The following is a 25817-nucleotide window of genomic DNA, read 5'->3' as shown; positions in this document are numbered from 1 at the left end:
GACCACCCTCAGATTTTCAGGTGAGAAGGCTGTGTCTTAATCCCTTAGAGTACAAAAATCATTCAGTGATAGGGAAAAGATGACAAGACCCTAAATAATGGAACACACAACCACTGCAGAGAAGCAATTGCACAGACAAATTGGAGAAAATGTTCTCATTTCCATTACTCGGAGCTCTCCTTTTGTTTCCCACTTCTCCTATTCCCTCATAGTGCCTTGATGATTGTCCAGTAAGAGACGGTATTTCAGCATTTTTTTTAGGCAAATTCTTTCCATAGTTTCACCACACATGCAGCAGTCAGCTCATGTGTTAGCAACAAACTTGGGCAAAGTCCTTTATAAGCTCTTGGTAGAGTTGGGGAAGTTGGTTGACAAGAAAACCACAAACATGAGGGAAACAAATAAAAACACAAAACTGAAGGAAATCTTTTGTTTCAGGCCTTGTAATCAGGAAGGATTATGAGAGAAAAAGAGTTCTGTGCAAAGCAAGAAGCAAGTACATAACGAAAGAGCCCATTTACCGTGAGGCTCGGTACTAGGACCACTACACTGCAGTAATTCCAAGGTGCAGATTTTTCACATATTTAATATTCATGAAATCAAGATCTGTTCCACAATCAACAGCCTAGGAATTACTGTGAACAAGTAGCTCTCCTGACGACTGTTCGTCTGTGCGTGTGTGAACTTCATTGTTATTACTGGTATTATGAATGGATGGACTGCAAACTACTTCAAGATTATTTCAGAAACGAATATAAATCTTGACTGACAGTAAAATAAAGAAAATGCTATGATGAAAACTTGTATAAGACATATAAGTGGCTTTTGAGAAAATTTCATAGACAGCAGTGAAAGAATTTTCACAAAATGATGTATCACCAATACCTCTGATAACAGAGAGGAGATACCTTAACCAATTCCATGCCACATAGCCTGTTAAAATAATAAAGTAAATTAAAAAAAAATAAAGTAAATTAGATGTTACCATAGAAATTTAAATTAAATATTTCATGTAAGTTATTTAATTATGAAATTCAGTATTTAATTTACTTAATTGTTAAATATTAAAGCAAATATTTAATTTAAATAGTAATTTAAACTAAATTAAAATTTTACATAGAAACTTAAATCGAAGAGAATGTGTGATACAAATTGGCTAAGATATGTCTAATATCTCCTCACATACAGAGTTTACCTCTTTTAAATTATTAATACTTTGATGCAGATGTCTCAATATCCATGTGTCTCTACCCAACTTTTCCTCTGTAATATCATATTAAAATGATAAAAACCTCTGTTTAAAGGAGTTTTGTAAAGCTTCTGTACTTTTAAAATAGAAGTTTTAAGTGAGAGGAAAGCATTGTCTCATACTTTTGTAATCTTGTTTTCTTTCTTTGTGGCACGTGAAAAAATGCAGCAACCTTTAACTGATGGGTGTCTTATAATTGACGAAAGGCAGTAGTTAAAGCTGTTTGAGAAGTAGATCAAAGACAAGTTTTCCTTAAGTTTGCAGACAGGAGGACATACATGACAGATAAGGATCCAGACCATCAATTCCAGATGGTGACAAACTCTGAACTTTCCCTTCATTTCTATGTTGTCCACCCAGTCACCCTGAACACAGAGAGATTCCAGAAAGGCTTTGCAGGAGAGGGTGTTGTTAGGAATGGGAGCAGGCAGGAATTGCACTCGATAGCTCAGGGTTGGGAAATACCATTTGGACTTTGAACTGGTCACAAACCTGTGTTGTAGAGTTGTAGGAGAAGGTGGGTGTTATAACCACGCCACTCGCAGAGATGCTGACACTGGAAATGGAGTCACTGCCCACTCCCCAGACCTCAAAGTAGCCCAGTCTCAAAGGGTTTGTATCGCTGATGTATTTGTTGAAAATTATATGACTGTGCATCATATTCTGTCAATTGGAGACAAAAGAAACCAGAGGACGGGGAAAAAAAAAAAAAAAAAACAGCGAAATTTGTTCAAATTTCTTACAATCTCTTTTTAGGCACAAATGTAGAGCATGAAATGACAATTTAAGAGTCCCCACCTTGTGACCTTGCACAGTGAGACCATGGTTTTAACATTCTGCCTCCTATCGCCAGCCATCACCCAACTTTGCACTGGTTAAACACCAATAAGGTCTCTAGAGTCACCCCAACTCTAAGGAGACAAAGAATCTCAGCTACCAGGAACCTTTATATTCCACATGTGGAGAAGTAACAAAGCATGCCAATCATTCCAAGGCAACATAGGAACAAGGGCTAGAAAACATTGAAATGGTCTGCCCATCTTGATTGGTGAATTGGACTAAGTTACTGATGAAATATGAGTGTTTTAATCACAGAAAACTTCCTGGGAGCACTTGACATCTCTATATGAAGTCTAGAGAAAGGGTAAGATGCAAATTAGGGTTAGGACTCTTGAGAGTTCCTTGGACTGCAAGGAGATCCAACCAGTCCATCCTAAAGGAGATCAGTCCTGGATGTTCATTGGAAGGACTGATGTTGAAGCTGAAATTCTAATACTTTGGCCACCTGATGCGAAGAGCTGACTCATTTGAAAAGACTCTGATGCTGGGAAAGATTGAGGGCAGGAGGAGAAGGGGACAACAGAGGATGTGTTGGTTGGATGGCATCACTGACTCAATGGACATGAGTTTGGGTAAACTCCGGGAGTTGGTGATGGACAGGGAGGCCTGGCATGCTGCGGTTCATAGGGTCGCAAAGAGTCGGACATGACTGAGCAACTGAACTGAACTGAAGATGCAAATTAGTAACGTGAACAGTGAAGTAATTCTAAGTGATGATGTATATCCTACGACGTCCAGCACCCTAGTAAGCTGGCAGAACTCTACATTCACTCTTCATAGTCCCAGCCACACTCACCTGGCTGACCGAAAAGTGGGCCAGGTAATAGAGTCCTTTTTCATAGGTATCTGCAAACAAACAACAAAGTAAGCATGACCTGGAACTACACCCTAGAATTCTAACGGCTTACCTATCTTGGTTGGGAAAGTAGGGATGTTTTTTGTTCGTGATCTTTTTAAATTTTATTTTTCTTCTTTACAGACTTTCATTCTGAGAGAGATGAGTCAGAATCCGCCCCTAACCTCAGTTTACACAGATTGTCTGAAACAAGTGTATACAGATGCCTCGGTCGAACAGAGTCCCCTCCTATAATGGCATTTTCTAACATCATTCTTAATCCTCTTCTCTCTTTTGTGATTCCCAACTTCTTGGTAGTCAAATTCCCAAATTTCTTCTGCTAGAGTCACACATATGCACACACATGCATGCACACCCACATCACAAACACCAAGACTGGTGTACAACTGGTCAGTTAATCTTGAGTGGTTTTAGGCAATTTTTTAAAGCAGTCTCCAGAGAAGAGCCTTTTTGTTCTTATCCTTAATTTATGCCACAGGTCCAGGGAGAATATCTTTAAGGGTGGACTAGCCAAAGCCTGACTATTACAGGTACTCCCACACACACCCTAACTCTGTGGCTTCCTCCCTCTTCCCTAGACGCTTGCCTCTTTCGGAGCTCCTTATCACTTAGTCAGAAGGCATTGCCTATCCTCTAAAACTGTGCTGTCTGAGATAGCAGCCACTAGACAAATGTAGCTATTTAAATTTAAATTAATTACAATCAAATAAAATTTAAGCTTCGGTTGCTCAAATACTCTTGTCACATTCTAAGTGCTCAACAGTCACTTACGCCCAATTGCTACCATGTTGGACAACCCAAATACAGATCATTTCCATTGGTACAGAAAGTTCTATTGGACACCCCTGGGCATAGAAATAACAATAGTACTTGAGACATCCTTCTGGGAGTTTACTAACTCCTGTAAACTCTTAATAGAAACCGCCTCCTCCGAATAATAGCACAGCTATTGCTTTTCTTAGTGGAACATGTAATTAGGGAATTGCCTTTGAACATAAACCATATATGGAAGTATAGCTCAGTTGGCTGCAAACAAACTTTCCCTACAGCTCCTTATACTGCTCTTTTTCACAATGGATTAGGACAACTAGATAATGGTGAGAGATTCTGAACTAAGCTTCATATAGATGAGGCACAAAGATCATGTATTATGAGTAACAAATGGCTATATTTTAAAATGCACAATTGTCTTAACACATAAAAGGAAATTGCAGCCCTATAAGATATCCAGGAACCTAGTATTACATGAAGGAATTGGAGGAATAGCTATACTCACCAATGCTTTGCCCATCATCCCAGAAGAGCCAGCCTTCAGCAGTCCCCTCATCATCCAAGGCGACCTTGAAACCTAAGAATTTCTGACGGCTGCAGTGAGGTAGGAAAGAGACATTGGGTAAAAACAAAGCCACAGCCACAAACCAAGCATTTTCATAAAAACAAAAAGGAAGTGCTTCTAGATATAAAGACTTGGTACTAGGATTCTGGAGACTTGGGATCTAGTTCTAGTCCTGACTCCATAAGCTCGACAATTTCATGTCAGGAATGAATGAATGAATCAAGGGGAATTTTAAGGCTCTATAAGCTCACAGGAGTTCTGCAACGTCTACAAAGAACTACAAGCAAATGCACTGGTTTCCTTTCTTTCTCCACTGTGAGGAAAGCCTAATGTTTCAATCTTTCTTCCTTCACGACCTAATCTCCGCATGTACAGCGAGTTCTGCTTACAGATGTCCTAAGTTCTTCAGCTTTTAACTGAATTTTTGCAATCAAATAAATAGGGCTTCAAGGATTTTAATTTGACATCAGATAGACATGGATTTTAGATAGACATGGATTTTAGTCTCTGTTCAACTACTTACTATGTTGACTCTAAGTTAATCATTTAACTTCCTGAAGCTTCTCTTTGCTAATCTGCAAAATGTGGATGATAACAGTACTGATACCAAGGGCTTAGTTTTCCTTTTGTTAGGAAAAATAGAAAATCTCTAAATAGAAGTCTCCATATTAGTACAGTTCTAGGCACAGAGCAAGCGTTCACCTGATGTCAGCTATTATCAATTATTATATGGGTCTAGAATATATAGGTTATACATTAGGCCTAGAATTTTTAAACCTTGCATATAAGGAATATCAGCCTCAGTTTCCATCTGGCTTACACAAGTTTTTAGCAATAATATTCTTAGCAAAGAGACAATTATGATCCAGATGGTCTTTTAAGGTTTTTTTGATGTGGACCATTTTTAAAGTCTTTATTGAATTTGTTACAGTATTCCTTCTGTTTCACATTTTGGTTTTTTGACCACGAGGTATGTGGGATCTTAGCTGCCTCACCATGGATCAAACCCGAACCCTCTGCATTGGAAGGTAAAGTCAAATCACTGGACCACCAAGGAAGTCCCTGGTGGTGGTGGTGGTTTAGTTGCTAAACCACCTAGACTCTCACAATCCCGTGGACTGTAGCATGCCAGGCTCCTGGGTAGTCTTTTAAAACTAGCATGAACCATGGTTGCTCCTATTTGACTTCCATTTCAAATGTCACTATTTAAACCTAACACCTCACCCACTTAGATCTCAAATAGCTGTTAATTAAGAATTGTTTGAAGAGTACAAAATCCAAAAAAGGCTAAAATATACACAAGCAAGCAAGCAAGCAAGCAAAAATGTTTACTATTGGGTTAGCCAAAAAGTTCTTTCAAATTTTTCCATACCATCTTATAGAAAAACCCAAATGAACTTTTTCTGCCAGCCCCGTAAAACTGCTTTTGGGCCCACAGATTGCTGGGCTTCATCAGCTCTGAGTTAACAGGCATGGAAAGGAGAAATCTGGGGCCCTTGTTCACCTTAAGTGGGTGTTCTGTGCAGGCTCTTGCCAGGGCAGGACGTAGCCCCCACGGACATGAAGATTAATGTGGTCAAGAGGCGCTGGCAAGGACTTCCACTCACCCAGGGATTGAATGGCCACACCCTGTGGGCGAGAAGAAGGTCAGGGATGATAAGGGAACGCCTCTGTCTGGACAATGATCTACAAGCCATCTTGTCACGCTCGGGACCTGCTGCTGTCTGGCATCGGTTATCACGCTTTTCCTATGCTCACCACCTGCTGTGTGGGCTCCAGGCTGCCAGGACACCAGGTCAGGATCCCAACCATAGCTGCCTCTCACCCTAGCCTCACTCCACATCCTGTTTCTGCCTCCAGCAGCGCTGCCAGAGGAGGCTGAGCGATCCTTTTATTGTATTCGGCTCTTGACTCACTCCCCACAAAGACATGTCCAGACCTTCCCTTTGCTTGGTCCCCACTCTGCTTCCATCTCCCTCCACTGCCCCATGCCCTGCTCCCACCAACTTCACTAACACCTTTGACTTCTACTTGACAGAAATCATTAAAGTGAATGGACCTGCTTCACAAATCCTTATCTTTAAGTCACTGTATCTTCCTTTACATTTCACATCTTGATCTTGCCCCATATGTGACAGGGAGAAGTGGCTCTCACCCCAAGCCATGAATCTCAATTCCTTCCTAACATATTCTCAAACTGGAGCCCAGCTTCTCATATTCAGCACTATGGACATTCTGGGCCAGCTAACTCTATTATGGGGGCTGTTTTGTGCTTTCTGGATGTTGACCAATGTCCACCCCCCAGAGGCCAGCAGCCTCTCCCCCGCCTTCCACCACATTGTGACAACCAAAAATACCCCCAGACTTGCCCAGTGTCCCCTGGCAGGCAAGTCCTCCCATCTGAGAATCACCACTTTGGAAGCAAGAAGCAAAGCTAACATTTCTTCACTTTTGGTCCCTGATGTTCATTCTATACAGATTTGATCTGTATCACATTCCCCGGGTCAGACTCTGTTTCATGGGCAGCCTCAGGACTCCAGAGTCTACAGACCTTAATACAAATTCCAGCCCATACCTCTGGGCTTCTTCAATTTCCTCACTGATATCATGAGAAAAGTGAATTATATGCTCTCTAATGACAATTTATTCCAATATCTTATGAATACTGGACTGGTGATTCTACCTTCAAGTGAAACTTGATGCATGTAAAACTGTCAAAGTTATCTTCTTATCAAATTCTTTATTTCTTCTGATTTTTTTTTCATTCTACCACACATTGTAGCTACATAGGATATGATACCTTCTCATGATTTCCTTTCTAGTACCTGATGAGTCACAAGCTTGTTTACTTCCCTTTAAATCATTTCTGACTGGGCTCGCCTAAAAAGTGCCTGTTAAAATATCCATAAAGACATGACTCTAAGGTCAAATCTTAAAGCAGCACTATTAAAATAAGAATAAACAATGTAACATGACTTTGTATAGGAGAAATCTCGCCAACCGTGTAATCACTGAATATGACTGAAAAGCACTGTTTTTAAAATCCAGTATATCGTCTACACTGTAAACAAACAAAATGGCCACAAGCGAAGTAGATAAAAACTGATTCACACACACTGTATGCTCTTAGTCTTAACTAAAATAGGTAATCAATAAGACAAGTCAGAATAGTTCCATGCTTCTCCCTGTCCCAATAGTCTACAAATGGTAATGCCCAATATGATAGAAAGGAAAGAGGGGTGGATAGAAGCCAACATCATGGCATGTGCAGTCACACAGGCACAACCAAGACAGGCAAAAACTCTGCGAAGAGCTATCAACTGCTGATTCAGCAGCTTGTTTAGAGAATCCGAGAGTCTGAGTAGATGAAGGTCCAGCTTTGGCAGAAGTGCACCAGCCTGTCCTGCCTCAAGATACCTGCCCCTTCATCAAACAGGTGGGGCCTGAAGATCAAGAGTAAGCACACCATGTTGCTTTTGCAGTCAGATGAGCCCAGAAGGGACAGTGGGGGATGAGAGTCCACAACTACCAAGGCAGCAATGAGGAAGAGTCATAACCTCCCAGAAGTGGGAGCCACCAAGATAGGGAGCTAGGAATCTTACATTCTTTGCCCACCCTTCATGCAAGCAATTGTTCATTCCCAGTTCCACTGGACAAGCAGCAGAGAAAATGCACAAAAATGGGAGTTCTCAAAACAAGTGGGGCTTTCTTATTTTTTCTTTTCCTGCTTTCCATCTCTTTGCCTGTCTGTTCTACTTTCTGGGTAATTTCCTAGATTGTACCTTATAATTTCCTTTTAAGCAAAATTCCTGCATCATGCCTTTAATTTGCAAGGATTGCTTTGTAAGTAAGTCTTGTTTAAAGTATGCTTTCTTATTTTAGGCATATCGTCTCATCTTTCTGAGGAAACAAATTTTCTAGTTAACTTATTAATAACATACGTACAGAAAATTATACAAATAACAAGTACACAGCTCAATAAAGTTTTACCAAGTGAACACACCCATGAAACCACCACTTAGATCAACGACTATTACCAGCATCTCAAATGGCTCTCTCCTCCCCTCTCATAATAAGCACCACACCAAAGGCAGCAACTTTTCTGATTTTTATCATTTTTGCCTAGTTTTGAACTTGTATTTCATAAATGGAATCATACACTCTTTACTGGTTTGTATCTGGCCATTTGTGCTCAAGGTTATGTCTGTGATATTTATTATCTTTATTTGTGTAGCAACACTTTATTAGTGTTTAGTTTTAAAAATAGAATACAATCCACTTATCCATTTTACTGTTGATGGACATTTGGCTTATTTCCAGTTTGTTGCTCTTTTACAAATCTTGCTGCTATGAAACCTTCTTGGACTTTTTTGGTAAAATATACACACTCTAGGAATAAATCTGTAACATTATCATTTCTTCCCAGACATACATTAACATATACATAGCTATATAATTAATTGGTATATATTAATAATATAATTGATTTATAATAAATAGTGATATATATGACATATTAAATAACATATAATTATATATGGTTACTAATATATAATTATATAATGAAGTAGGTATTAATTATACAGTTAGCATATAATAGATAGTGATATGCTATCTAATATGTTACTTCAAGTCTGTTTTTATTTTCTGAATTGACAATATTATTTTAATGTAATCTGGGAGAATATAAAAAAATAACAGTCAAAAGCATTTCTGAAAAAGGATGATGACATATTGATCTGTCATATTATACCTATTTACAAAACCATAAAAAATCTACCAAAAAGAAAAAAAGAATTAAACTCTGACTTCTCTGTATCCCAGCAAAAGGTCCCTGCTGGAACCTTCTGTGAAAGACTCTGTTTCCCCAGCTGAGTCTCTGGGGTTCAGACTAGCCCAGAAAAGTTGTATGATGGAGAAGGTTGTGCTCCTTCCCCATTTCTAAATGCAGTTACATTACACCAACTCACAGGAGTCAGGCCTTATACTTCTATGAACCTTTTACACATGCCAAGGACCTTGCTTACCTTAGAAAGTACATTCAACAACACTTTGGGCATCTCTACTATAGAAGGAGGTATGTAAAAAGACAGAGAGGAAAAGGCTCCTAATACTTATGAACTTCCAGTCTAACAGGGAGGATATAAACAAAAACCATAGTTTTCAGCACAACTTCAAGCATTTTTCTAGTGTCTGCCATTATACAGCACTGTGAAAAGTGGTGGTGTAAGGAAAGAGACAAACTAGCAAAGAACACCCACAAAAAGCCAGGTAAGGCAGGAGACGCCTGTATGCATTTCACAGCAACTCTGTGAGGAAAGTGGCCTTTCCCCACGTGGAGGTGAGAAAACAGTCCACGAGGGGAAAACTGACTCGTTCAAGAGCACACAAGTGGGTACCGAGCCAGAATTTGACCTGAGGTCTGTCAGAGTCTGAAGACTGAGTGCTACCATTTCCCCAGGTTCTATAGAGGCAATCAGAAAAACTTACCGTGTAGTAATCATACCAGCGGGCTCTAGGGAAATATGCAGTGACATCTCTGGCGTTCTAAAATTAAACAAAAATAAGGTGTGAGTGCAGTAGGCTCAGCTACGGAGGGCAGAGTAACCCATTTGCATAGTAGAGGAGCCAAAACAACAGTAATGGCCTTGGACCCACAGACCTCTCCTCTCTCGAGGTCACTGGTGTTGGGAATGGCTTCCTTCCCTGCCCTCTTCTCAAACTGGGAGATTTGCCTAACCAAAAGTGGTGGCTTCTGTAAAACCCTTTGGGATCCGGAACTTACAGAGGAAAAAAAAAATCATCATTTGCCTATAGGCTTATCCCATACCCTCTTCAAAGAGACAAACTGAGGTTGGGTCTAGAGCAGAAAAAAAAAAAAGAAAAAGAAAAATTGCACTTTTATGGACATCAATACTTCAGAAATTATGATTAGTGCAATAAGTGTTGGAGAAAATCCATTTAACTGATATTTTCATCAGAAGCCTAATCATTGATAAAAGAAGTAAAGAAATGGCTGCCTAAGGACCTCTTTTGGAGGAAGGGAAGGGAAGGGCTGGCCAGTGAGGACATTATACACATTGCTGCAAAAACTTCTTCTGAAAAGTTTTGCTTTAACAGTGATAGAGGGTAGGAAGGATTTCTTTGTATTAACAGTACTGCCCCCACCTGACTCCTACTCATTTCAATTAAAGAAGAAACAATTATATCTTCAAGTATAATAGAGGGTTTTTTCCTTCTCGACTGTTCAAGGAATCAGAACTTGATATGCTGATTTTAAAGATGAAGAAGCTGAAGATCGGAACATCTAAGTGAAGGACTTCAGTTCAGAGGGAGAAGAAGAGACAAAGGCAGACGAAGAATAAGAAAGCACCTCTCAGGACCCCAATCCGATGAGGCCTCTACTCCTTAACTAGTCTCCGGCCTCACAGTCGGGATCCCCTATTCATCAGAGGCCTCCATACTCACAGCCTCCAGGACAGGGCTGACCAGGAAGGCTGGGCCCAGCAGGAACTGACTGTCTACATCCCAGGTCACCCGGTCTGACACAAACCTGGGGAGGGAAACCGAGGTATCACAGTTAAGACCCCCTCTACAGGAGGCCAGGTCAAGGCCTTGAAGAAACTCCTCAAATTCAGACCTAAGTTGGAAATGCAGCTGCATTCTATGCCATCTTTATTCTTTCCCTAGATCTACCTTAATCAGATACATATTCACTTTCTACATGTCATGCTCTTCAAACCCAGAAATGGTTGGGTTTAGACATGTCCTCCGCGATCAGTATGTCCAACTTCTTAAACTTCACTGCAAGCATGGCCTTCATTCCTCAGACATCCCCCTGGAATGCCTTCTTTTATGATGTGAGCTACTACAAATGCCCAAATTAGAAAGAAATTATTCTATGTTGCATTGTCTATCATGTTGAATTTTTTAAAATATTCAGTAGCCTTTTATCACAGAGTGAAGGTGTGACTGACACCATGCTTAGAAGAGTCATAATGTATGGTCTGTGCCTAGAGAGCTTTTGGAAAAGACAGTCATGTCTTTAATTTGGAAGAATTCTGCAACAGCTACTATATAGATGGAAATTATCACAGTCATTGGGATCCTGGCTGGACACTCACTCATGGAGGAGAGGCCGCACGACGGTGCTGCCCTCTGTGCTGGCCTTGTGCATCAGGGTGTAGATATATGGCAACAGGGTGTATCTGGTCTCCAGGACACTCTTGGAGATTGTCACGAAGGTAGAATTCCAGGACACGGGGTCTTGCCTCTAAGGAGAAAAAAAAGAGTGTTCGGTGCTTAGGGGAGCTAGGGGACTTAAAGAGGTCACCTCACGGTTAGTCCAAAGGAAGATCACACACAGCTAAACCAACAATGACTACAGACGAGGCTCAGCGAATATGTTTAATAGACTGAAGGAAATCACTGAAGCCTTCCCAGGACAGTTGAAAAACTTTCTCATAAGAAATTGGGCTGGGGGCGGGGGGTACATACCTGGTACAATGCCCAAACCAAAAGAATAATCTGAAGAACACTGAGGAATATGATTCACTGAAACGTGAAGATTCTTTCATGTATCTGTTGGCTATTTGTATATCTTTTTTTGGAAACCTGTCTATTCCATTCCTCTGCCCATTTTAATTCAGATTGCAGGATGGACAGAGATGGATTGTCAGTTAAAGTATAAAAACTTTTTGTTAGAAGTTAAATATTTCTGGTGATTAGATGTGCAGCATGGTGCCTATAACTAATGACTGTTGTTCAATTGCTAAGTCATGTCTAATTCTTTGAGACCCCATGGACTACCACATGCCAGACTTCCCTGTCCTCTTCCCTGTCCTTCACTATCTTCCAGAGTTTGCCCAATACTTAGTTTTATTATAGTTAACAATACTATATAATAAGGGCTTCCCTGGTAACTTAGTGGTCAAAGAATTAGCCTGCCATTGCAGGAGACATGGGGTCAGTCCCTGGGTCAGGAAGATCCCCTGCAGGAGGAAATGGCAACCCACTCCAGTATTCTTGCCTGGGAAATCTCACTGACAAAGGAGCCTGGCGGGCTACAGTCCATGCGGTCACAGAGTCAGACATTACTTAGTGACTAAACAACAACAACACTGTATTATAAACTTGAAAGTTGCTAAGAGTATAGATGTTAAATGTTCTCACCACAAAAAAAAAGAATGGTAATTATGTGAAGTGATTGAGGCATTAACTGACCCTACTGTGGTAATAATTTCATAATATGTTTCAAGTTTTTTTTTTTAAAGGAACATAAGGGTTTAATGGTTTATAAGATGTCCTTGGGGAATATAAACAACATCATGTGCTGTGTCTGACTCTTTGCGACCCTGTGGACTATAGCTTGCCAAGCTCCTCTGTCTGTGGAATTTTCTAGGCGAGATACTGGAGTGGGTTGCCATTTCCTTCTCCAGGGGAGCTTCCCGACCCAGGAATTGAACCTTCATCTCTTGCATCTCATGCATTGGCAGGCAGAGTCTTTACCACTGCACCACCTGGGAAGCCTATACATTACTTGTAGTTCAAATGGGAGTCTGTGTTCCTGGTGAACTTTTGCGGTCTGAGCTTAATGTCCTACCCTGGTCCCAATGGTATTGTGATTCCTTGCGAAGGGGTAGAAGGCCCCTAGTTGCATCCAGCGAGCACACATTTCATATTCAGCATCTTGAAAGAATCCACAAATATCTGCTCCTGTCTGAAACAAGATAGAACAAAATGGGCCAGTTAATGATTTCTGAAAGATGTCACCGTCTGCATCGTGATTAGGAGTGATCCCAAGGACACCACAGGGTCTTCCCTGGTGGTCCAGTGGTTAGAGTCCCCCTTGCAATGCAGGTGACAAGGGTTCAATCCCTGCTCGGGGAACTAAGATCCCACAAGCCACGGAATAACCAAGCCCACGGGCCACAACTACTGCGTCGGCGTGCTGCCATGAGAGATCCCACATGCCGCAACTAAGACCCGAGGCAGCCAAATAAATAAATACTTTTTTTCCAAAAAGAACAGAAAAGGACACTTACGTAGGATATACCAAAGAGACTAAACTCCATCATGCCTGCAAGAGAACCATGGCTGGGTCAGATGAGACACTCATGACCTGCCTCCTCCTCCCTCCCCAGAGAATCCTTGATGCAAGATCCTGACTCCTCTCCCGCCAGCAGCCCACACACCAATGATTGACTTCTTCAGCTGGTCCCACGCAGCCGTGTTGTCGCCCAGCCAGTGTCCTCCCCAGCGGCCAGAAGAGGGGAAAGTGGAGCGAGTGATGACGATCCCTCGCTGTCCCGTTACCTCCTGCACGCCTCTGCTCAGAGGGGGACAAGGGCGTGACTTAGGGCAGAGCAGGGAAGGAAAGCCCCAGAGCTCCTGAGCCCACGGCTCAAGGACAAAGCATCTCATGTGTCCCAGAAGGGAACATGGAAAACCGGGTCATGAGGTCCTGACTGACTGATTCCAGGTGATGGAGATAATATTAAAACTTGTGCCTTTATATGGTATTTACAATGTTTTATAAAAACTAAAGAACATAATAGACTCACCGGATCACCTAAAAATAATAGCTAGTCACTGAATCTTGCTATCTATTTACTCAATACTCAGTTTAATATACTAGGGAAAGAAGAAGGTGAATTCCTGTATAAGGTTTTCCTTAGGATAATTCTTATTAAGCATGGACTGAGCACACAAAATGAGTCAGGAATAACCCAGTAGAACACCAGTTGGCTAGCCAACAGGAATGACAAAATAAATAAATCCCAATAGAGATGAGTCACTTTTGAAGTCAAGGAAAGAGATACCCAGTCCTCTGTGTTCCCTTCTAATAGCTAAAGTTACTATAGCATCGTCCACACCCTGTGATGATTGCCTGTGTTTCCATGTGTGTTTCCTCCATGAGGAATATTAGCCTTTTACCAGCACGACCAGCTCTTATTTAAATCTGTCCTCCTCACTAGGATCACAGGCTGTGATCCTAGGATCACAGGCTCCATGCTCATGAGTGTTTAATGCTGGGTTGGCAAAACTGTCCATTGGGGTTTTTCTATGCCATGTTACAGAAAAACCCAAATTTTAAGGCCAACCTAATAAGTGAGAATTGCTATAGAGCTATAATTAAAATCTACCCAACACTTGATGCGAAGAAACCAACTTCATTGGAAGAACCTGAAGAACCGACTTATTGGAAAAGACCCTGATGCTGGGAAAGATTGAAGGTGGGAGGAGAAGGGGACAACAGAGGATGAGATGGTTGGATGGCATCACTGATGCGATGGACATGAGTTTGAGTAGACTCCAGGAGCTGGTGATGGACAGGGAAGCCTGGTGTGCTGCAGTCCATGGGGTCTCAAAGAGTTGGACACAACTGAGCGACTGAACTGACTGACTGAACTCTTGGAGGAGGGAATGAAAGGAGGAGCTTCCCCAGTCCCAGGCCATCCCCTCAGGCTGTCCCCCCGGAGAAGGGCAATGACGACTCACTCGTATGTGGGTCTGGTCTGGGCCCACCCGTAGAGGCTGTGCACGTCGAAGTGGCGCACCGCTGAGCCGTCAGGCAGGACCTGCTGGCTCTCCATGCACAGGGTCTTGCTGCTCAGGCCCCGGTCCCTGGACTCCAGGTCTGATGAGAAAGATCTAGCGATGTGACATTGACCCCTGCCTGATCCTGTTTAGCCTTGACCTCGCTTCATGGGATTGAAGCAAGGCAGTGTCTGGCTCTTAAGGCTAAGCTGACCTCTGCATGGGTCCCTCTTCTCCCCAGCGTCCTGGAAATGTGCCTGGCTCTTAGTTACAGTGGCACCTGCAGGTGTGGTCAGCACCCAGGACCCCACAGTAGAAAGCAGCGGCGTGCAGAGGACACAGTTGTCAAACACGGACAGGCTCCAACCGAGCTTTTAGCATGTACATTATTTCATATAATTCTTATCATGATTCTTTGAAGAAGATATCATGATCTTCCTTTTACAGTTTAAAAAACTGAGATTTGGAAAGAGCAAGTCATCTGCTGAAGCTCGTACCACTCACAGAGAAAATAATAATTGGATCCCAGACATGAACACAAGTACAGTGCCGAAGTCACTGACTCCATGGTAAGGGGAGGCTGTTACTGTCCACCCCCTGGTGACACAACAAATTCCTGGGGAGGGACTCGCATGAGCCTGAGGAAGTAAGACATTGAGCTATAGAGTCTGTGGGAGACATTACCACTGTTAAGTGTTTTCTGAAAAAAACTGAGAAATCCACTCAAAGGGGCCAATAACTTGCCCACACCCAACTGGGTAAAGTTCTCAGGAATGGACTTGTTACTTTGCCGCCTCGCCTCCACACCCCTGCAAAACAGAGCATCAGTCAGGATGTCCCTGAGCATCAGGGTAAATGCCAGGTTGCTGGGCTCTTGCAGGGCTCACTCCCTGTACCCATGAAGCTGCCAGTAGAGAAGGCCAAGGGTCCTCACATGGCATATAGGGAGGGTGGTTCAGAGTAGCATTCTTGCAGCCTGGAGGGACTGCTCCATTCACGAAGCTCGCTGGTTCATTCATATCCTAGAAATATCAAACCCAGAAATACTTTACTTTTAAAAAGAGTTACATCCTGTCAACCCAGAGAAAAGGAAGCAGAGAGTATATTGTTCACCATCCAATAGTTCCATAGATACCAGCCCAGGGAGATTCATCAAATCCAGCTTAAGAAAGGTCAGGGAAGCCCTACAGAATGACTGGCTAGAGAATTTGAAAAAACTCTCACTGAGGGTGTAAAGTAGGCTTGGTTCCAAGGAATTCCTGGTTATCACCTTGGACTTTTATAGCCAGAGCTTCAGACAAGGTAGAAGCTAAGAGGTGTATCAGAGTGGGCTGGTCCTGACTGGAAGAGCTGCAGTCTGATGCATTCAAAGTCTTTCCTGGATGACTATTATCTCTTCAGATTAAAGGTCAGGGATACATATACTGAGGCATGCAGAGCTAGAAACGCAATTGTCCCCATGTACACAGACACAAACGTTCACACTTACAATCCACAAGCCATCGAACTTCAAGCTCTTCTCTGGTTCCCGTGGATTAGTGTACAGTTCTGTCAACTCCCTCTTCCACCATGTGGTAGTTGAATTACGGAAAAAGTCTGGAAAGGCCACAAATGCCCTGTATTTCTGTAAGAAGGAAATTTATTTGTCCCAAATAAATATATTAGACAGAAAATTGGCATTTCCTGAAAGCTTAACTTACAAAACCTGTACTGTGTGGTGATAATTAATCCAAACAGAGCTTAAGGAATGTTCTTAGCTTATTTGAAATACAATGAATGCAAAGAATAGAAATGAGCACAAATGAAACCCCTTCTTATCATCTGGAAAGCATTCATGGACTGTTTTCCTCTTTGATTCAACACGAATGGTAGCTACCAACACCCTGAACTCACTGTTTCATCTGTTAGATACCCACTCCTCAACCTCCATCCTGATGTTCCCTAAGCTCTCCTCAAAGACAAAGCATGAGCCAGGGAGACTGCGGCTTGAAGGGGGCAGAGAGCAGATATATTGTCAACAGGTTGGTAAGAAACATCCAGGTGATTCTCCCCTATTTCATTCTCGGGAGGAAAAGGTGGTAAGAGGTAAGGTTGCATTTTATTACATTAAACTATCTAACCGATATGTATCTGGGTTTTCTATGGTTTCAGAGTCAACTGAGAAGTGCAGTGTCAAATACTTATTGCATGACCTAGGCTTTAAATATGTACATTATTTCATGTAATTCTCATCCTAATTCTATGAAGAAGAATTAATTGTGTGTCAACTAAATTGGAAGAACTTAAAGAGAAAGTTTCAACTCCCCTTTCTCTTATCTTCTTCAAATGATAAAAACAGTGTCTTTATTTTAACCTGGAAAATGGACCCAAGGTATAACTCCAGAACTATAACCCTTTGGAGAGGAAGGCCCTCGTTGACCCTTGTATTCCCCCACCACGCTGAGGTTAGAAACTGCATAATTGTAAATTCATTCCACTTAACAACAGCAAATCTTCATAAATTTCTACATAACTATGATGCTTGTTATGGACCTTTATGGTCCTTCATATGTCTTAGTAAATCGGTTCTTCTGTGTTCATCAGTGCATTTCAAGAGTTAAAAGCTAAATAATGCTGATGGCAAGGGTGTGGGTGGTGTGGGAACAACAGAAAGAGAACTTGGATTAGGGAATTTCCAGTTCTGATACACAACAGATAATAGGCAAGTGGAAAACCAACATCTAGATAGAAGACCACAAGGAACAGCAGAAAAAAAAAAAAAAATGGATCAGCACACAGGGACCCAGCTCACAGAGAATGTCAAGGTATTGAGTCACATCACTGAGCATCTTGTGAAGGGGAAGCATGTCAAGAAAGCCTTTTTTGTTAGAAAATGGAGGTAGAAATATAGAAACAACAAACCAGAACCTTTCACCAGAAACAGAGAGCTCCAGCTCAGGCAGAGGAGGAAAATGGAGGACTAGAGTAGACAGAGTCAATACTGGTCGTGTCTAAGAGGTAACTGAATTTCGAACAAGATACAAGTGAGCGATTTGACCATTTTGATTTATGAACCACACTAAAAGGGCTCTTGCCCATGAAATGAAGAAAATTCTGCTGTTCTCCAAGGTCTTAGTTCTACCTCACTCCAGTCTGTGTTCCACTCTTGCTTCATTGCTTCTGCAATGCTATTTCCCCTCATCCTCAACCCATGATGTACCCACCTGGCCCCATTTCTTAGCAGATAAACAAAAACAACAACTGGTAAGAAAAAAAAAAAAAAATAGATACATAGATCAGTGGAACAGAATAGAAAGCCCAGAAATAAACACATGCATATGCAGTCAATTAATCTTTGACAAGGATGAAAGGAACGTAAATGGGGAAAGAATAGCCTTCTATTAACAGTGTTAGAAAAGCATGGAGAGAATTCTCTGGTGGTCCAGTGGTTAAGACTCCATGCTTCCACTGCTGGGGGCCTGGTTTCAATCCCTGATTAGGGAACTAAGATCCTACAAGCTAGGTGGAGTGGGCAAAATAGAGAAAAGAAAAATGTGGATATCCACATGCAAAAGAATGGAACTGGGGCTTCCCTTGTGGCTCAGTGGTAAAGAATGCAATGAATGCCAATGCAGAAGACACTTGTTTGATTCCCGACCCGGGAGGATCCCACTTGCTTAGGAGCAACTAAGACCATGTGTCACAACTATTGAGGCTGTGTACTCTAGAGCTCAGGAGCCACAGTTACTGAAGCCTGCATGCCCAGAGCCCATGTTCCACAACAAGGGAAGTCACAGTGAGAAGCCCGAGCATCACAACTCGAGAGAGACCCCCACTTGTCCCAACTAGAGAAAAGCCTGTGCAGCAACGAAGACCAGCACAGCCGAAAAAAAATTTAAAAAGAATGAAATCGGACTCCTATCTTATACTGCTCATAAAACTTAATTCAAAATGACTTAAAGATTCAAGAGTAAGACCTGAAACCATAAAACTTCTAGAGGAAAACACAGGAAAAAGCTCCTTGACAGTGGTCTTGGCAATGACATTTTGGATTTGACGACACCAAAAGCACTAGCAACAAAAGAAAATGAAGTGAAATACATCAAACTCAAAAGCTTCTCCACAAAAAACAATCAACAAAATGAAAAAGCAGCCTACAGAACAGGAGAAAATATTTAACATGCAAATATCCAATGAGTTGATATTTTAAATACATATGGAAGCTATAAAACTCAATAACAAGGAAAATAACCCACAAATAAATTGATTTTAAAATAGACAAATGACCTAAACAGACATATTTGCAAAGAAGGCCTACAAATGGCCAACAGATACATGAAAAGGTTCTTAATATCATTAATCATCAAGGAAATGCAAATAAAAACCACAATGATAAGCTGTTTTGACAGCTTTTAAGAAAAAGATGACAGATAACAAGGGTTGGCAAGCACATGAAGAAAAGGGACTCCTTGGACACTGCCGGTGGGAATATAAACTGGTATAGCCAGAAATACAGAAAATACTATGGAGTTCCCTCCAAAAATTAAAAATAGAACTACCAAGTGATCCAGCAATCCTACTTCTGGGTATATCCTCTAAAGGAAGCAAAATTGGTATCTTGAAGAGAAATGTCCCATGTTCACTGAAGCATTACTCACAATAGCCAAGATGTTGAAATAACCTAAGTGTCTGCCCACAAATGAATGGATAAAGAACATGTGGTATGTATGTGTGTGTGTGTATACAGTACAATATCATTCAGCTAGGATAAAGAAGAAAAACTTGCCATTTGCAATAACATGGATAAACCTAGAAGGCGTTATTCTAAGTGAAATAAGCCAGATAGAGAAAAACAAACACTGTATGATCTCACATATGTGGAATCGGAGAAAAACAAGTTGAACTCATAGAAACAGAGAGTAGAATCATGATTACCAGGTGCCAGGAGGTGGGGAAATGAGGAGATGCTGGTCAAAGGTTGCAAGCCTTAATTTATCAAATGAATGAGTTCCTGGACCTGATATCCAATGTGGTGATTATAGTTAATAATACTGTCTTGTATACTTAAACGGTGCTAAGAGAGTAGATTCTCCCCACACACATACACAAATGGCAACTATCTGAAATGATGGATGTGTTAATTAACCTGATTCTGGTAATCATTTCATGATATACATGTATATCAAATGATCACATTGTATACTTTACATATATACAATTTTATTTACCAATTATATCTCAGTTAAGCTGGAGGAAAAAACTAAAAACTAAAATAAATAAGTAAAAGTCAGGGATCCCATGGCCCTGAACTTCTCTGGCAGACACCTATGTCCATGGGGCCTGCCTGGACCACCAATCTTCAGGTGATCTTCTGTGAGAAACAACAGAGATTGCAGGAAGCTAGGTTCTCTCCCTTGGATCCTCATCTGAGATCCATGGTAAGTGAGAACCTGTTCCCAGGAGACAGCAAGTTTTAACATATGGCTAGAAACTTGGAGATACGATCACAGTTGAGGGACTTCCCTGGTGGTCCAGTGCTTGAGAATCTGCTTGCCAGTGCAGGGGACACAGGTTTGATCACTGGTCCTGGAAGATCCCACATGCTGCGGAGCAACTAAGCCTGTGTGCCACAATTTCTGAAGGCCACATGCCTAGAGCCCATGCTTTGCAACAAGAGCAGCCACTGCAGTGAGGAACCCATGCGCCACAACTAGAGAAAGCCTACGTGCAGCAACAAAGACTCAGTGCAGCAAAAGAACGAAAAAAAGATCAAAGCTGAGAAACCCAAGGAAAGATGGGGGGATTTATAAGAGTGAAGACGGAGAAGTCTACCCACAAAAAGAAAGATGTACAGAGAAAAATACCCAATCAGTAAAGACAGGGGTGAGAGACTGTTTGAAAAGGATACTCAAAGCAAAAACTGCAAAAGGAACAATAAATATACTAATTCAGTCAAAAGACAGTGTTTCTTAGAGGTTTCATTCAGTGGAAATTTCCTGGATGTTTGTAATCTGAGAGCCATGGAGTGGAAATCATCACTCTGTCACCTGAAACCATGGACACAAGTAATTTAAGATCTCTGAGTCTTAATTATGCAAAGCATAAAAGTACCTACCTCCCAACTGGGGTAAAATATTGCAGGCAAAGAGACTGGCACAAGACAGATGCACAGGACACGTTCCCTACGTGAGTTTCCTCATCTCACCCGTGCTCATGGCACAGGGATGTCCAGTATCCTAAGCACGGTGGCACCTTCTTGACATCCCTGATCCCCCACATCGACACAAGCCCCTTACCTCCACTTGACTGTCCCAGTCTAGAGAACTGTTTATTACCATATCAGGAAAATCAGGCCAGACCTGTGAAGAGAAACATGTTTTAAAGCAATGCACTAGATAATTTCTCTTATATAGCATTTCCTAAGAAACTATAGGGCTTTCAGGTGGTAAAGAATCCACCAGCAATGCAAGAGACATAGAAGACACGGATTCAATCCTTGGGTTGGGAAGATCCCCTGGAGGAAGAAAATGGCAACCCACTCCAGTATTCTTGCATGAAAAACCCCATGGGCAGAGGAGCCTGGTGGGCTACAGTCCATGGGGTTGCAATGAGTTGGGCTCAACTGAAGGGTTAAGCACACAAGAAATTATAAACCTTGTTCTAGGGGTGATAGTACTTCGATTTTCTTGTAGGATTGATCTAGAGAAAAGTGGATCACACAATGTACACACACATTCCTTTAAAATTCATTTTGATATTTGGCAAAACTAATACAATTATGTAAAGTTTAAAAATAAAATAAAATTAAAAAAAAATAAAAAATAAATTTAAAAAAATAAACAAAATTCCTTAATAGTGGTGACAAATACCAGTGGAGAATATGAGAACTTCTGACCTCAAAGTCCGAATGGAAAAAAGAAAAAAATGCAAACACACTGACAGTGTGGGGATTAGTGAATCACTGCTCAGAGCATACCTTTCCCCAGACAATGCTCCCATCACTCGGATCTTTGATGAAGACATCATCCTCTACACCCCGTGTGAATGGCAGATAGGGCTTGGTCTCGTTGCCAGAAATGGCTGGGTCCTAAAATCAAAGCACAGGTCAGGTGAGGAAACCAAAGCCAGAGAATGACTCAGGGTAGGGAAAGGGAGAATTTCTCCCAAGAGGAGGCATGCCTTCCATCTGTGCTATAGAGCTTCTGTGAACCCAGGGAAATATACTTAATTTCTCTACTCATAGCATGGAAGAAAACACACATAAATCTTTCTCCACCAAAGTCCATTCAGTCTTCCAAACAGACTCCACCCAGTCACATAGCAACTAACCAGAATGATAATGACTCGCATCCCATCGGCCCTCATGCGAGTAATCAGAGCTGGAAACCCCGCAAACTCGGCGTCAAGGGTGAAGTCCAGCTGCCGCTCCATGTAGTCAATGTCCGAGTACTGCACATCCTGGAAGAGAAAAGAGGAAATTCACACAAGCCCAGGTCCACGTGAGAACAACGGTCCAGTAACCAGGGGCGAAGTTCAGACGGCATCTGCTTGATTCTTTCAAATCCCACCTCTGTTATTTGCTAGGTATTAGGTTCTGGAAAATTCACCTAATTCTCAAACTTTTAGTAGTAAAAATAGAAAAAAAAAAAAAACCTAAATTAGCAAAAAGCAGAATGATAATGTCGATCTCCACAATTTTGTCTGTGGAGATACATGAAAAAAGTCGATGAGAGTGCTTTGTAAAGGGCCAGAATAAAGAGTGAACAGAGGATGAGATGGTTGGATGGACATGAGTTTGAACAAGCTCTTGGAGTTGGTGATGGACAGGGAAAGCCTGGTGCGCTGCAGTCTGTGGGGTCGCAAAGAGTCAGACATGACTGAGCCACTCAACTGAACTGAAAAAGCAAACATAGTTATCTCTTCCAGGAAGCCAACTCAGGTATCAGGGGTACAGATTCAGACAAAATAATATACTAACACAGTACTAACACAACATGGACAGTAAATCCACTAAAAATAAAACAAACAAAAGCATCTGTAATTGCTTTGTAACAACAATCCTGGGGGTAATCAGACACAGTTTTCTTATTAAGAATAAAATACTGCATGCTAGACTTTCCATTAATAGGAAACAAGAGAAAATTCAGAGAATAATATTGATTAATAGAAAATTCAATGGCTCAGCAGCAAAGAATCTGCCTGCCAAAGCAGGAGATGCGGGTTGAATCCCTCTGTCAGGGAAATCCCCTGGAGAAGGAAATGGCAACCCACTTCAGTATTCTTGCCTGGGAAACCCCATGGATGGAGGAGCCTGGAGGGCTGCAGTTCATGGCGTCACAAAAGAGTCAGATATAACTTAGAGACTAAAAATCAACTCATCTTCAAGTAAAGGTGAAGTGTGTCTCCACACGTATTTCTTCTGGAAACCAGTCCCAAGATCCCTACATTCAACCAAGAATTAGATCAAAACTGGGGGAACACTGAGCTTTAGTGTTGGCAAAGTGTTGGAACTGAGGTTATATCTATAGACACAATGGTCTGACTGAATTTGGGTCAATTTTTTTTAATGAAGCAAAACTACTCTTTGGGCCACCTTTTATACGGTAGCAAGGATGTTTTTAACTAGATGCCATGAAGTCATGTGAAAGAAATGGAAGCATGATCTAGTAGAAAGAACCCTAGAGCTGACCCAATGCCCTCCTCCTTTGGCAAATCACTGTGACTCTTCGAGTTGGGGACAATGACACCGCCCCCCACCCGCTTATATTATAACCACTGGGTAGGGTGAGACTGAGTGTGATCCTGTATGAAAAAGTGCTCTGTAATTTTGTAGGGTCTGACAAAAATCAAACAAATGCAGACATCGAGACAAGGGCTGACCACGAGGTCCCAGAGCCAGAACCCCACAGGCTGACGACATACATAGGGGATCTGTGCAGCCACCATCGCGTCGTACAAGCTGGCGATCTCAGAGTCGTTCTGGTATCCATAGCGACACAGCTGAAACCCCAGGGACCAGTAAGGAACCATCACTGGCCGACCGATCAACTAGAAAATAAACAAAATTTAGTCCTTAAAAAGAAGAATTTGGATTAAAGTTGTACACCAAGTAATAATGTTTTTCCAGTGTCCCCAATTAGATAATCAGCAAACTCAAATCCAGAGAGAAACGAAGAGGATGCAAAGCCACTAGGATAACTTGGAGAAATCATCCTGCCAGACTTGGCCTCTCTTGAAAATCTGACTTTACTCCTATTTCCAGTGATTTCTAGCTTGCTGGTTAAGAACATGAAATTCAGAAACAAAATGCCTGGGTTGCCCTAGAGGATCCAATCTCTGCTGGCTATGTGACTCTGGACAAAAGTGAAATAACCTCTCATACGTTTCTTCACTTGTAAATCGAGGATAAGAATGTATTTGTTTCATAGTGTTTTGTGAAGACTGAGTGAATTAACATATGGAGAGTGATCTGACGTGCAGCAAGTAATATATCAGTGACATAACAGTAAGTTTTATAACACTGTTTGCGGCTGATGCCAAAGCAACTGTGATGACCTCTGCGACCAGTTACCACGTCCACTATCCCCACCCTCTCCACAATCACCACCACCACCAGCACCACCACACCACCACACCACCTTCACCACCAGGACCACAACAGCACCTTCACCACCACACCACATTCACCACCACACCACCTTCACCACCTTCACCACCACACCACCTTCACCACCACACCACCTTCACCACCACACCACCTTCACCACCTTCACCACCTTCACCACCTACACCACCTTCACCACCTTCACCACCTTCACCACCTTCACCACCACCACCACTACACCACCAGCACCACCACCACCACCAGCACCACCTTCACCACCTTCACCACCTTCACCACCACACCACCTTCACCACCTTCACCACTTCACCAACTTCACCACCTTCACCACCTTCACCACCACACCACCTTCACCACCTTCACCACCTCACCACCTTCACCACCTTCACACCACACCACCTTCACCACCTTCACCACTTTCACCAACTTCACCACCTTCACCACCTTCACCACCACACCACCTTCACCACCTTCACCACCTTCACCACCAGCACCACCTTCACCACCTTCACCACCACACCACCTTCACCACGACACCACCTCACCACCTTCACCACCTTCACCACCAGCACCACCACACCACCTTCACCACCACACCACCACACCACCACACCACCTTACCACCTTCATCACCTTCACCACCTTCACCACCACACCACCTTCACCACCTTCACCACCACCATCACCAGCACCACCTTCACCACCTCCACCACCTTCACAACCACACCACCACACCACCACACCACCTTCACCACCTTCACCACCACACCACCTTTACCACCTTCACCACCTTCACCACCTTCACCACCACACCACCTTCACCACCAACCACCTTCACCACCACACCACCTTCACCACCTTCACCACGTTCACCACCTTAAACACCACACCACCGTCACCACCTTCACCACCTTCACCACCTTCACCACCTTAACCACCACACCACCGTCACCACCTTCACCACCTTCACCACCTTCACCACCTTCACCACCTTCACCACCAGCACCACCACACCACCTTCACCACCTTCACCACCTTCACCACTACACCACCTACACCACCTTCACCACCTTCACCACCTTCACCACCTTCACCACCTCACCACTACACCACCTACACACCTTCACCACCTTCACCACCTTCACCACCTTCACCACCACCCACCACCCACCTTCACCACCTTCACCACCTTCACCACTACACCACCTACACCACCTTCACCACCTTCACCACCTTCACCACCTTCACCACCTTCACCACTACACCACCTACACCACCTTCACCACCTTCACCACCTTCACCACCTTCACCACTACACCACCTACACCACCTTCACCACCTTCACCACCTCACCACCTTCACCACCACACCACCACACCACCTTCACCACCACCGA

The 25817-nt window shown here is 42.5% G+C and overlaps 1 protein-coding gene across 9 annotated transcripts in view; it reads right to left on the bottom strand.

Moving 5' to 3' along the window:
- Positions 1–25817, bottom strand: part of MGAM (maltase-glucoamylase) — a 100295-nt gene that overhangs the window by 1143 nt on the left and 73335 nt on the right. For 4 of the 9 annotated variants that reach the window (XM_044946981.2, XM_044946982.2, XM_044946980.2 and 1 more), the window contains 17 exons: positions 23722–23847; positions 22129–22257; positions 21776–21886; positions 21096–21158; positions 16310–16444; positions 15755–15842; positions 14782–14920; positions 13476–13609; positions 13326–13360; positions 12884–13000; positions 11406–11554; positions 10750–10834; positions 9772–9828; positions 5786–5910; positions 4222–4310; positions 2886–2935; positions 1742–1912 (listed from right to left, as the gene is read on the bottom strand). In XM_044946981.2, the coding sequence (XP_044802916.2) occupies positions 1742–1912; positions 2886–2935; positions 4222–4310; positions 5786–5910; positions 9772–9828; positions 10750–10834; positions 11406–11554; positions 12884–13000; positions 13326–13360; positions 13476–13609; positions 14782–14920; positions 15755–15842; positions 16310–16444; positions 21096–21158; positions 21776–21886; positions 22129–22257; positions 23722–23847 (1803 nt within the window). Of the gene's footprint in view, positions 1–1741; positions 1913–2885; positions 2936–4221; positions 4311–5785; positions 5911–9771; positions 9829–10749; positions 10835–11405; positions 11555–12883; positions 13001–13325; positions 13361–13475; positions 13610–14777; positions 14921–15754; positions 15843–16309; positions 16445–21095; positions 21159–21775; positions 21887–22128; positions 22258–23721; positions 23848–25817 lie in introns of those variants that run through there. The other 5 variants (XM_044946983.2, XR_006552989.2, XM_044946984.2 and 2 more) reach the window with 5 other exon arrangements.

The sequence above is a fragment of the Bubalus bubalis genome, chromosome 8 (assembly GCF_019923935.1).
Source record: "Bubalus bubalis isolate 160015118507 breed Murrah chromosome 8, NDDB_SH_1, whole genome shotgun sequence".
Taxonomy (NCBI): Eukaryota; Metazoa; Chordata; class Mammalia; order Artiodactyla; family Bovidae; genus Bubalus; species Bubalus bubalis.
Note: the sequence above shows the minus strand (reverse complement) of the source record. Positions and strands in the feature narration are given on the sequence as shown.